Here is a 14,428-nt window from a genome sequence, read left to right as displayed (position 1 = left end):
ACAGCTGGGATTACCAAGAGGAACACATGCAGCTGCTTGTTTTTAAACACTTTTTTTTTTTTTTTTTTCCTACTCCCTCCAGTTTTATGCTGGTAAGATGATTGCAGCAAACAAAACAGAGCTAAATTAAGGACTAGCAAATAAATTCTAATTGTGCAATAACCATGCTCACAAAAGCTGGTCTTGGCTGCTCAAAAACTCACATTTCTTTTGATGTCTTCTTTCTGTTTAGATGTGTCACGGCCTTGATGAGTCCTCATAAGGTGTTATTTTTCCTTTTAAGATTCATTAAGACTAAGTACATGTTGAACTGTTTTTATTGCAGATTTCTATTGCATTTATCACAAATCCCTAAAAATGTTTTACGTATTTTCATAGAAAGAAGACTAGGTCTGAACGTGTAAAAATTTGAAATTTGAGTTGTTCAAGCAAACCCATTAAATATCTATTTAGCTTAGTTTACACAGAGGCCCCATATGAAGACGTAAACTAATTATCCTAATCCTATAGTACAGAACACGGATTGAGTATTGTTAAAGCATAGGCTGGTACTTTCAGATGATTACACACTGGCAAACTTTTGAGGATATTGCCCCCTTGGCATCCCTCTTGCAACCCTACTCCACTTTGGAAGTCCTCAGTTTTTGTGTGTGTTTTTTAAGGTGATGGACCTCTTCTCCCTTTACGGAGAAATTGCTTATAGCAGATCTACTTTTATGACTTTTTTTTTCTGCTATCTTCTAATACAACAAAAGCGGTGCATCCAAAACGGTGCAACCTTGGGACTCTTACACACACCCCATGCTGTGGGAATGTCTTGCAAAGTTACTTCAGGCACTGGATCCAGCATGGACACTCACCCTGGAACTTTGTACAGCACATGTAGATAACCACAGGGTGCGATAGAGGTCTAGTGCCATGGTACATCCCTGTAGAACCCAGACCCTCAAAACACTTTCTGGGGGTATGCCCACCATGATGGCTAAAGCCTGGACCTTTTAGAGACCAACAGGGTGAACAAGTAAGACAGGGTCACCCTGTATCTCTGACCTTTACTGTAAAAAAATAAAATAAAAAATGGGATTTGAATTTGGAATTCACTTTAAAGTGTTAAATTTTAAAACTTGGCACTAAAACACCACCATTCAGGTTAGTCTTGGGTGGATGATCACATATACACCGTTTCTGAACTGTACAGCCACTTATACCTACCTAGAGATGTTTTAAGCTACTGAGGTGCTTACTCTTGCTCTCTTGCTATAAAGATCTTGTTACAGGACCATCTTCACCTGGGTTGCTGAATACTTCTTCTTGGACACACTTACCTTATTTCAACATCCTACTTAACGAGTATGCCACAGAGGAGTACCCTCACTTGTAGCAACAGCAGTAACCAGGCAAAAAAAGCCACTACAAAAGCTCAGTCAAGCAAAGAGACCTGGTAAATCTAAAGTAACTCCCATTTGTCAGCAAATAGAATTGGGCAATTTAAGACCACTCTATTAACCCAGAAAAGACTTTCACCCTTACGAAAATCATTGCTGAGCTCTAACCAGTGAAAATTAAGTTCACTGAAAACTGGTCTGTTCCTGTAGCAGACCATGCCATTTCATGCCTAAAACATCTCACTGTACCAAATTAAGATGTTCCTTCATGCAAAGGTTCTGTGGATAGACACTTTTAAACATGCAGGCCAAGCTCTGCAACCAGTTATTGCTGCAATTTACTGTTTTGTCAAACTGCAGATAAATGAGCTAGGCCTGCAGGGATCTCCAAACTATAGCCCTCCAGCTGTTGCAGGACTACATGCCCATGAGGCATTGTAAAACCCAGACATTTACAGACATGACTAGGCTTGATGGGAATTGTAGTTCCTGAACAACTGGAGGGCCATAGTTTGGAGACCCCTGAGGGCAATGAAAAACCGACATGATCTCTGCATTCCAAGACCATGACTTAACTGAGCCATTACAATTGCTTTCTGCCAGGCTCTTTTGTGTGTATGTCCTAGAACAAATGGTTCCCTCATTTTCAGAATGGCTCTAACTTTCAGTCACATCTTGTGGCTTAAAGCCTGGTCAGCTGGAGCGGTCTGTAAAAGACGCCTAACACATGCCCTTTGGAGAAAAAAAGTAAGGCACTTGAGAAATTAATGAAAAATGTAATAGCAGTAAAGGTTCTTCTCAAAATGCAGAGCACTTCAACACTCTACCCCAGCTTCAAATGAAAAATCCCACCAAGTCTTCCCCAAAGCTCTCTTGCCAATGAAGGGGTGCCTTCGTTCCTAAGGGCGGGGCAGCATCTCAGACCTGTCGATTCAGTTGGTGGATTAAAAGTTGTACAAATTAGTAAAAAATAGAGTTCAAAACTGTAAACCCCCCTCATTATTATTATTATTATTATTATTATTATTATTATTATTATTATTATTATATTTATTTTTTTTTTCTTTCAAATTAGCCTTTCTACCTGGTGAACGTTCACTCTTCTGTGAATGTAACTTTCGGCTGCAAGCTTCCTACTTTGGCATTTTGAAGTTGGGTTGGTTGACCCCTATAGTTAGACCTGTTGGCATAGTTCTGTTTTGTCTAGTTGTTGCCCACCCTTCTTATTCATTGCTTGGGGATATCCATGGTCTATGAATGCTGTACTGTACGATTAGGATAACCTTAAATTTGACCTATAAATTCAATTTCTTGGACCTAAGACAGGCCTTCTACTCGTGGATTACTTTATTTGCTACAAAACTAAGGACTTGGAGTAGGGTACAGTTATATAGGGAGGTGCCTAGGGCAACCTGCGGGTACCAGCCTGTAATCCAGGGTCTATGGATAATTGTACAGTATAGCCAAAAAAAATTGTGCACCACCACCCAATGCTGAACAATTTTATCCCTGTGCCCAAGATTCTATAAAACACGGTGCTAATTTCTCTTTATCTAGACGGCTGCCACTTTTTAAAGTAATACCATATAATCCAAATACATGCTCTCCTATGTAATTGAGAAAATAGTGATGCTAACTTACATCAGTTATAAAAAGTTTCCTGGATAGCCTTGTATATGAGTTCACTGACTGGTGATTGTTTTTAACTGTAGTTCATTTATGTCTACTTTTGTCCCCACAGATGCCCATGGCTCAGTATAGAGGTGTCTCCAGCTCTTCCTGCTTATAACGCTGTCATGTTTCTATTCGTGTTGGCCAATTTTAGCATGGCCACTTTTATGGATCCCGGAATCTTCCCTAGAGGTATGATCATTTATTTCTGCCTACAATCTGTGATGAAACCTCATGACTGAAAATGTCTGAAGGTTGAACTTTCTTTAAAGGCAGAATGTGTTATTTTTTTTTTTTTATCTAAATGCATTCTATGCATTAAAGTGGTTAACCCACCAATGTTACTTTACACTCTCCTGTCTGGTTATGTATGTAATGTTCCCCTGTGATTGTGCTTTATAAAAAATAATGCAGTATGTACCTTGTTCAGAGCGCTGAACAGTGCTCATCTGACCTACTGCCTCTCTCCTCTCTCGACCTGAGAGCTGCAGCGGGCGGGGCAGTGGATTCCCGATTACATAAGTCAGGAGAGAAGGAGAGAGACGGCCCCGCTCACTGCATCTGTCATGTGAGAGGGGAGAGAGGCAGCGGGTCAGATCAGTGCTCTGTAAACAAGGTATATACTGCATTATTTTTATAAAGCACAATCACAGGGGGACAGTACATACATAACCAGAGAGAATAGTGTGAGAAATTAGTAATTAGAGCAGTTGTAGTGGAGGGGGCGGGCACAGACATGGAGGTGACCGTCAGGGAGCACCGAGGACACAGCGGATGATGGAGGCACGTAATCTGACCACAGTGTCAGGGCTCAGCAGCCATGTTACACCTTAGTCAGTTTACAGGGGGGAGGGCATAGCCAGGCAGGATCAGTCAGGTATTCCAGGTGGGCCAAATTACACTGCACAAGCACTGTGCTGTATAACATGCTTTTAAGGAACAGGTTCTTATTTTTTTTATTTTTTTTAGGTTAACAAACGCTTTAAGATAAAAAGCCTTCTGTGTGTAGCAGTTGCCCTAACACTTACCTGAGGTCCCTCTCTGTCCCTCTCTGTCCCTCTCTGTCCCTTGATGTCCATGAGTGTCTGTCATCCAGATTCTCCTTCCTGATTGGCTGAAATGCAGTAGAGGTTCCATTGGCTCCTGCTGCTGTCAATTAAAGTCAGCTAGCCAATCAGGGGAGAGGGGGTGTGGCTGGGTCGGGGCTCCATGTCTGAATGTTAAACGGGGAGCTGTGACTCAGCTTGGGTGCTCCCATAGCAAGCTGCTTGCTATGGGGGCACAACAGGAGGAAGAGGCTAGGATCACAGAAGAGGATCCAGGCTGCTCTGTTTAAATCCACTGCAACAGAGCAGGTAAGTATAACATGTTTATTTTTATACATCACTTACAATCGCTTTAAGCCCTTAAGTACCTTATCAGTTCTTGGGCAAAGTGGAACATGTAAGGGGTAGTTTATTGTTAATGTGTCGTCACCTCGAAGCAGTTCCTTGCAAAAGAAGTCGTGTTATTCTCACCCCTCTGACCCATGTCTCGGACCTTCACTGTATTGCAATTTTGCAGCTTCCTTGAGTATTGTCAGGATTTGACATTTCTTGGAGTGTTGAATGCAAGTCTAGTGGAGGCTGAAGGATGGATCCATAGCACGTCACGGGACAAAAGCATCCAACATTAGGTGAAATGTTGAATTCTGAAGTTTGTTGAAAGCCACAGGGCTGCTAGAAAGCTTAGAATACCGTATCTTTGCAAGGATCTGCTTCAAGCAAATGTTTAGAGAGATGACAGCTGATCTAATCATAGTTGGGGAAGATGCTCAATTTGAATTTTGAGGCTGTCTGTTCTTGAAATGGATCCTAATTTTTATCAACTCTGTTATGCACTAGCTGAAGAGGATGAAGATAAAGAGGACGACTTCCGGGCTCCCTTATATAAAACAGTGGAAGTGAGGGGCGTCCAGGTTCGCATGAAGTGGTGTTCAACTTGCCGCTTTTACAGACCTCCTCGCTGTTCTCACTGCAGTGTTTGTGACAACTGTGTGGAGGTGAGTTGTAGAGTATAGGTATAGCACTGTGTTTAGATATAAAAAGCTGTTGGCTCTTCATTATGTTTGTGACAAATAGTCATGATTGCCAGACAAAAGTAATGTATAGAAGTCTGTTTATAAAGTGTTGCTACATAAAATAAAAAAATGACTCCTCTCCAGCAGGCAGTTGCTCTGGTCTTTGCTCTCAGATTCCATTAGCTGGCCTCTAAATGTTTAACGGACAGGTAGTGATGTTTAGGCCAGCTAATGGAACCAGACCCTGCAAGGGGTAAAATCGACAACTATTTTTTTGCTTTTTGTTTTTGGCTGTTTGTCCTAATTCTTGCTGTAAACCTAACCCATTAGTATATACAGTGCCTTGATTTTTGTCATGTTGGAGCCAAAAACATAAATAAATTTTATGTGATAGACCAACACAAAGTGGCCCATAATTAAGTGGAAGCAAAATGATAAATGGTTCAATTTATTATTTATAAATATCATCTAAAAAGTATGATATTTTTATAGGTGAAAATGTTAGCGTAAGTGCCTTGATGCAATGACGCTAAATAAAAAAAATGTGACATGCAAACAAAGTTGTGTTCTCTCTCTTCTTCTTTTTTTTTTTTTTTTTTTTTGTGTTTTACCATAGAGCTTGTGATCACAGCATCACAAACCTTATAATCCACATATCTGTTGAAATGTATACAGTGCCTCCGCTGGTAAAATAAATAGTTGTAGTGTTTTTCGTGCAAACTCCAAAAAATATATATATTTAAAGTGATCCATTGATCAAAAGTGCTAAGTGCACACACAATGTGTCCAAATTTCATATAAATAGTAACATCGTTAAATATTGAAGGCCATTCCAAAAATCTTCACAGCTTCTACTGGTGATAAAGTACCTTGTCAGAGGGGTTATGGTTTATTAATAAAATGTATTTTATAATACGGTATCACACTATCAATTATCAGCTATCCATTAATGTTTTGCATGAGTGTGGAAGCAGCAGGACTGAGCAGCCCAGGACTCCATTACTGACACTGAACCCAGGGGTGGTTCACAAGCATGTTCTGATTAAAGTTAATTGTGAGGTCACACGCTCTAAGGTGAGCGTACACACATAAGGGGGGAGCACTTGAGTGAACACGAGTTTTAGCACCAGTACAAGCTGTGACTATTTTTGAAATGGACTTGAATATTTAACACTTATTGTGTGTGCACTTAGCACTTGATTGCTGGATCACTTTAACCACTTGCTGACGCTGAACGTCAGCACAATGGCAGCGGTGGGCAAATGGGCCTAACTGTACGTCCCCTTTAATTGGCGGGGCTAGCAGGCCACCAGGTACAGCGTGACCGTGCATTTCCCCCTTCTGCCTTGTAACTTGGCAGATGTAGCAAAGGTAAAGACGCATACGAGAGATAGCTGCACACCCCAAAACAAATTGTGTATCGTGGGAAGGTTCCCCTGGGGGGGCTTTATATTTTATTGGAAACATGTAAGGTCAACAAAACGTTGCCCTATCAAGCAGTAAAAAACTGTGACATGAGTTGAAGCCCACCCCCCAGTTAGATTCACTCCCTAGGACACACTTAACCCCTTGATCGTCCCCTAGTGTTTAACCCCTTCCCTGACAGTGTAATTTACACAGTAATTGGTGCATTTTTATAGCACTCTGAACGCTGTATAAATGACTGGTCTCAAAATAGTGTCAAGTGTCGGATGTGTCCACCATAATGTCGCAGTCACGATAAAAATCGCAGATCACTGACATTACTACTAAACAGAATAATAAAAATGCCATAAAACTGCCCCCTATTTTGTAGACACTAACTTTTGCGCAAACCAATCAATATACGCTTATTGCGATTAATATTTTTTTTTCTCGAATCGTCTTATCGGGCAGCATCCGAGAGATATGCTCCTCCTCCCTGAAACAGAAAACGCATTAGTCCACCATTATAAATTTCAGTCCTACCTGCGTGCCTCGGTTGTTTGTGCTCTGGACCCACAGGAGCTGCAGAGAAATGTTTATTTTACTTGTCTCTGTGCTAGTTGCAGGGGACCCCCTGCCAGCTTCCGATCCAGCACAGCGGGCCTAGTGAGGGCAAGTAGTAGCAGAAAATTTGAGCAAACTTGCTCTGCCTGAGATTTCACCCCTACAGAGGGGTCTGCAAGCATCCTCCCAAGCTCCAACAATACACTGGCATTTTCCCCATACAGTTTTGCCATGCTGTTGGAGGGACCTGCTGCAGCTTCCATATGGGATTTTTTTTTCCAGGTGTCGAGCAAGACATCGCAATGTGGCAGAGGCAGTGGGTGCATGGATGCTTTACCCCCTGACCACAGGCCGCCACACCGTACGGGTAGGTGTCTCTCGGCTTCCATTTTTTTTTTCTCTTCTATGGGGTGAGAAGTGTCCGTGCTCACATGCCCAATTGCCTATGTTACCGCCGTGATCTGCGTCCTCCATACCCCGCAGAACAAGCCTGCTTCTTTCCTTGTGGAGGCTCTGTGGGGTGCACCAGCCTGGAGACTTCCAGGTGATAACAGAGTGGGGCACTTCCGGTGACATCACTTCCGGGAGGCGGGAATAATAATAATATAGCAGCAGAGTCCCCCTCCCTAATGAAAACCCAGGAAGGAGGACACCAGCAGCATGTGCAGGTATATCCACCAACCTGCACGGAGTCAGCTGTGGCGGGGCCGGAGCTTAAGCAGGAAGCAGTTAAAAAGGCTCCTCTAAGCAGAGGATCCTGGTGGCTGACCATGTCTGTTGCTTTTCCACTCTGCCCGGCAGATCCTGCAAGCCAAGCCAAGCCAGAATGCTCCAGGGTCTCCTCTGTCTTAAAGCAGAGTTCCGCCGTTTAAACGCAAATACCGTGCGAGATAAAGCTTCAACGACCACCATTGTATTCTCTAGGGTTTTGCTAAAAAAACATATATAATGTTTTGGGGTTCTATGTAATTTTCTAGCAAATAAATGATGATTTTTACATGTAGGAGAGAAATGTCAGAATTGTCCTGGGTGCTCCAGAATGCCTGATGGCGCTCCCTGCATGTTGGGCCTCTGTATGTGGCCATGCTGTGTAAAAGTCTCACATATGTGCTATCGCCCTACTCGGGAGTAATAGCAGAATGTGTTTTGGGGTGTAATTTGTGGTATGCATATGTTGTGTGTGAGAAATAAACTGATAATATGACCATTTTGTGGAAGAAAAAAAAAAAAAAAAGTGAAAAAAAAAATCTTGATTTTTGCAAAGAATTGTGGGGAAAAAAGGACAACTTCAAAAAACTCATCCATGCCTCTTACTAAATACATTGGAATGTCTTCTTTCCAAAAAGGCGTCATTTGGGGGTGTTTGTACTTTTCTGGCATGTTAGGGTCTCAAGAATTGAAATAGGCTGTCAGTACTTCAGGTGTGATCAATTTTCAGATATTGGCACCATAGCTTGTGGACTCTAACTTTCACACAAACCAAATAATATCCACCAATTTGTACTTAATTTTACCAAAGATATGTAGTAGTATAAATTTTGGCCCAAATTTATGAAGAAAAATTACTAATCATCTGCTAAATTTTATAACGGAAACTAAGAAAAATTCATTTGTTTACAGAATTTTCGTTTTTTTTCAGACTTTTTTTCTTTTATAGCACAAAAAAATAAAAACCCCAGCGGTGATTAAATACCACCAAAAGAAAGCTCTTTTTGTGTGGGGAAAAAAAGGACAAACATGTCATATGGGTACAGTGTTGCATGACTGAGTAATTGTCATTCAAAATGTGAGGGCACCGAAAGCTGAAAATTGGTCTGGTTATTAAGGGTGTTTAAGTGCCCAGTGGTTAAATCAGGGTTAGGTTATTACAAAAAAAAAAAAAAAAATCCCAAGTTTTGAACTTCTTACAGAGCACTGTTCAATCCACCTAAAAAGGGGAAAGAGTATGGCACAACTGCAAACCTACCAAGATATGGCCGTCCACCTAAACTGACAGACCAGGCAAGGAGAGCATTAATCGGAGAAACCGCAAGAGGCCCATGATAACTCTGGAGGAGCTGCAGATATCCACAGCTCAGGTGGGAGAATCTGTCCACGGGACAACTATTAGTGGTGCCTTTATTTGAAAAGTGGCAAGAAGAAAGAGATTGGTAAAGTGAAGCCATAAGAAGTCCTGTTTGCTGTTTGTGAGAAGCCATGTGGGGGACACAGCAAACCTGGAAGAAGGTGCTCTGGTCACGAGCCCAAAATTGAACATTTTGGCCTAAAAGTGAAATGCAATGTGTGGTGGATACCTAACACAGCACATCCCCCTGAACACATCATCCCCACCGTGAAAAACATGGTGGTGACAGCATCATGCTGTGGGGATGCTTTTCTTCAGCAGGGACAGGAAATCTGGTTGATGGGGAAGATGGATGAAGCCAAATATGAAGACCTGTTTAGAGTCTGCAAAAAAACTTGACTGGGGTGGAGGTTCGCCTTTCAGCAGAACAAACCCTAAACATACAGCCAGAGCTACTATAGAATGATTTAGATCAGGGTTCTCAAAGTACCGGTTACAAATGGCCCACAGCACTTGTCACATTTAGCAGGCAGGCGCCCTCAATAGAGAATCACAGAATTTCGCCAGCTGATTCTTCCTCCCTGTGCTCCCCACCCACCCACGGCCGCAGGTGATCCTACCCTGCTGAGACGGAGCCTGCTGCTGCTAGGGTATATATTAAAATTATACACACGTGATTTGGGGGGGGGGGGGGGTGAGTGCATACAGATGTGAAAATGTATTCTCAACTATGAGCTTCAATAAATCTAGAACCAGGTCTAGGCTGATACCCATCTCCAGGCTGCTGTTAGGGTCTCAATTGCTAACACACTTGGCACATGGATTCATGAAAGACAGAAGTTGTCAGACAAATCTCATTTCTTTTTATGAGGAGGTAAGTAAAACCTTGGACAGAGGGGTGGCGGTGGACGTGGTATACTTGGATTTTGCAAAAGCATTCGATACAGTTCCCCACACACGGCTCATGTGTAAGGTAAAGTCTACAGGTTTGGAAATATCAGTTTGTAAATGGATAGAAAATTGGCTAAAAGACAGAATTCAGAGAGTAGTGGTTAATGATTCTTACTCTGAATGGTCTAAGGTTATCAGTGGTGTACCCCAAGGTTCAGTGTTGGGACCCTTACTTTTTAACATCTTTATAAATGATATTGGGTCTGGGATCAAAAGTAATATTTCTGTCTTTGCAGATGACACCAAGATATACAGTGGAATAACGTCCTTACAGGATGTCTCCAATTTACAAGCCGACCTCAATACACTGTCTAATTGGGCGACTATGTGGCAGATGAGGTTTAATGTTGATAAATGTAAAGTTATGCACTTGGGGGCTAAGAATATGCATGCATCATACATGCTAGGGGAGTACAACTGGGGGAATCCATAGTGGAGAAGGATCTGGGGGTTTTGGTAGACCATAAGCTCAATAACATGCAATGCCAAGCTGCTGTTTCCAAAGCGAGCAAAGTCCTTTCTTGTATTAAGAGAGGTATGGACTCCAGAGAGAGAGAGAGAGATAATTTTGCCCCTGTTCAAATCATTAGTAAGACCTCACCTGGAATATGCCGTTCAGTTTTGGGCACCAGTTCTCAAAAAGGATATCGGGGAACTGGAGAAAGTGCAGAGAAGGGCAACCAAACTGATAAGAGGCATGGAGGAGCTCAGCTATGAGGAGAGATTAGAGGAACTAAATTTATTCACTCTTGAGAAGAGGAGAATAACGGGGGATATGATCAACATGTTCAAATACATTAGGGGTCCATATAGTGAACTTGGTGTTGAGTTGTTCTCTGTACGGTCAACCCAGAGGACACGGGGGCACTCTTTACGTCTAGAGGAAAAGAGATTTCATCTTCAAGTATGGAAAGGTTTCTTCACAGTTAGAGCTGTGAAAATGTGGAATAGACTAACGCCAGAGGTGGTTCTGGCCAGCTCAGTAGATTGCTTTAAGAAAGGCCTGGATACTTTCCTGATGGTACATAATATAACTAGGTACTAACATAGGTAAAGTTGATCCAGGGAAGATCCGATCGCCTCTTGGGGGATCAGGGAGGAATTTTTTTTTTCCCTGCTGTAGCAAATTGGAGCATGCTCTGCTGGGGTTTTTTTTTTGCCTTCCTCTGGATCAATTGTGGGCATAAAATTGGGTATTTTGGATTGTACGTTTATTTTTTTTAAATTTGTTTTTAAGGTTGAACTGGATGGACTTGTGTCTTTTTTCAACCTGACTAACTATGTAACTATCTAACGCAGAGAATACATTGCCAAGCATCTGGCAGTAAGCAATAACTGGTAACAAGCAGTAGCTACCACTGTATATAGTTTAATATTTTTGAAGTTTTAAAGTTTGCATGCAGCCCCCATGGGATATGAAAACTTGTCCAGTGGCCCTTAGGTAATTTTGAGTTTGAGACCCCTGGTTTAGATCAAAGCATATTTATGTGTTAGAATGGCCCAAAGTTTAGCCAAAATCCAATTGAGAATCTGTGGCAAGACTTGAAAATTGCTGTTCACAGATGCCCTCCATGCAATCTGACAGAGCTTGAGCTATTTTGCAAAGAATGGGCAAAAATATCACTCTCCTAGGTGTGCAAAGCTTAGAGACCTCCCCAAAGAGACTTGCAGCTGTAATTGCACCACAAAAGGTGGTTCTACAAAGTATTGACTCAGGGGGGCTGAATACAAATGCACGCCATACTTTTCACATATTTTATTTGTAAAATATTTTGAAAAAATATCCTTTTTCTTCTACTTCACCATTATGTGCCACTTTGTGTTGGTCTAGCACATAAATTTCCAATAAAATACATTTTATGTTTTTCCAAATACAAAATAAAAGGAGCCGCACTGAGGTATTAATCTAATAGGTTGCTACCGTCCCCCAGATTCTCTGCCCCCTTGGAGGCAGTGAATTTACAGCTGATATATAGATAGGCATAGGGATCCAGGTGCTACCTCAAGAATATGTTTTATAAGGTACACCCTAATAATATAAGGTCTATCTGCTATGTTGAACCTATTTCCCGTAAAAAGCGGGAGAAGAGAAACCACAGAGTCCTCCACAGTATAAAAAGCAAAGGAAACAAACTATATAGTCCAAAACAACTCTGAGCTTATATGTGGCTTAGGTGTATAATAACAATCACATGGTATAGTCCAAATAAAAAAAAAAAACTATTTGTCTATATACACCTACTAGGTCTATGAGGGTACTATATAATAGGGAAAGAATAAGTGGATAAGGTATGTCACATCATTGATACATAATTGGACATAACCAAGCAGTAAAGTTAAAAGGACAACAATTGACCTATATAGATTTAAGAGAAGTGACCTGCTGCAGTACCAAGTAGCAATGGCATGCTTCCATCCCGGGTAAATTGTATAAAAAGAAAAGGGGGACAAGTGGGACTTTGATACTCTCTCTATTTAACTGAGGTTCCACCTATATTAATATTTGTCATATTTATTTGCTTTTTTAGTAAAAACATGCATCCCACCCCTGATGATTGGCAAGAAGCCAAGAAACACGTCGGGTTCTCAAACTAAGGATGCCTACTCAAGCTTATTTTAATCCTTGATAATATCAACTTTTGTCCTATAGTTTGTACTCATTCATGTGATTTTATGATTTTTGATTAGTAATTTATGTATTTCTGTTATGAACTGCATCCATGTATGTCCATTGATTTGTCTATACTCCAGATTCTCTGATTACTATTATGAAAATATATTGAGTGTATATCTATATTTATATTACTGTACTACTATTGTATGCATTCAGATCATGGACAACCCCTAGGGGTCATTGATTCTAAATTAAATCTAAATTAATGTATTCACATGTATTCATACATTGTTATTTTCAATTGACATGCTTCATTTAAAGTCCCACTTGTCCCCCTTTTTTCTTTTTATACAATTGACCTATATAGTTCAGTATAACTTCACATTTATCTAGCTCTATATAATTCGTTCAATCCTCATTACATATGGTGCAATCAGTCCACATTAGGAATCTCCAAACAAGTATACCAGGTGTTTAGAGATTCCTAATGTGGACTGATTGCACCATATGTAATGAGGATTGAACGAATTATATAGAGCTAGATAAATGTGAAGTTATACTGAACTATACAGGTCAATTGTTGTCCTTTTAACTTTACTGCTTGGTTATGTCTAATTATGTATCAATGATGTGACATACCTTTATCCACTTATTCTATCCCTATTATATAGTACCCTCATAGACCTAGTAGGTGTATATAGACAATAGGGTTTTTTTTTATTTGGACTATACCCTGTGATTGTTGTTATACTCCTAAGCCACATATAAGCTCAGAGTTGTTTTGGACTATATAGTTTGTTTGTTTCCTTTTGCTTTTTATATTGCGGAGGACTCTTCGGTTTCTCTTCTCCCGCTTTTTATGGGATATAGGTTCAACATAGCAGATAGACCTCAGATCACCTTTATATTATTCGGGTGTACCTTATAAAACATACCGTATATACTCGAGTATAGGCCGACCCGAATATAAGCCGAGGCCCCCAATTTACCCCCAAAAAAACTGGCAAACTTATTGACTCGTGTATAAGCCGAGGGTGAGACATGCCTGTCCATCCCTGTGTGTGTGTCCGTCCATCCCTGTGTGTCCGTCCATCCCTGTGTGTCCGTCCATCCCTGTGTGTCCGTCCATCCCTGTGTGTCCGTCCATCCATCCATCCCTGTGTGTGTGTGTGTGTCCATCCATCCATCCATCCATCCCTGTGTGTGTGTGTGTGTCCATCCATCCATCCATCCCTGTGTGTGTGTGTCCATCCATCCATCCATCCATCCATCCATCCCTGTGTGTGTGTGTGTGTCTCCATCCATCCATCCATCCCTGTGTGTGTGTGTCTCCATCCATCCATCCATCCATCCATCCATCCCTGTGTGTGTGTGTCTCCATCCATCCATCCATCCATCCCTGTGTGTGTGTGTCTCCATCCATCCATCCATCCCTGTGTGTGTGTGTATCCATCCATCCCTGTGTGTGTGTGTGTCTCCATCCATCCATCCCTGTGTGTGTGTGTGTGTGTGTGTGTGTGTGTGTGTGTGTGTGTCCCGAGCCTTTGTCCCGAGCCTCCGTCCCGTGCCTTGCCTCCTTGCCTCCGTCCCGTGCCTTGCCTCCTTGCCTCCGTCCCGTGCCTTGCCTCCTTGCCTCCGTCCCGTGCCGTGCCTTGCCTCCGTCCCGTGTCGTGCCTTGCCTCCGTCCCGTCCCGTGCCGTGCCGTGCCTTGCCTC

At 41.7% G+C, this 14,428-nt stretch overlaps 1 protein-coding gene across 1 annotated transcript in view; it reads left to right on the top strand.

The window, feature by feature from the left end:
- ZDHHC5 (zDHHC palmitoyltransferase 5) overlaps positions 1–14,428 on the top strand; it is an 84,607-nt gene that overhangs the window by 29,854 nt on the left and 40,325 nt on the right. Inside the window, exons 3-4 of the mRNA XM_077454668.1 lie at positions 3,127–3,248; positions 4,940–5,097. Of these exons, the coding sequence (XP_077310794.1) occupies positions 3,127–3,248; positions 4,940–5,097 (280 nt within the window). The remainder of the gene's footprint in view (positions 1–3,126; positions 3,249–4,939; positions 5,098–14,428) is intronic.

This window comes from Lithobates pipiens, unplaced genomic scaffold, assembly GCF_037356315.1.
Source record: "Lithobates pipiens isolate NorthernLeopardFrog02 unplaced genomic scaffold, aLitPip1_a1.2 Scaffold_25, whole genome shotgun sequence".
In the NCBI taxonomy this organism is placed as follows: Eukaryota; Metazoa; Chordata; class Amphibia; order Anura; family Ranidae; genus Lithobates; species Lithobates pipiens.
Note: the sequence above shows the minus strand (reverse complement) of the source record. Positions and strands in the feature narration are given on the sequence as shown.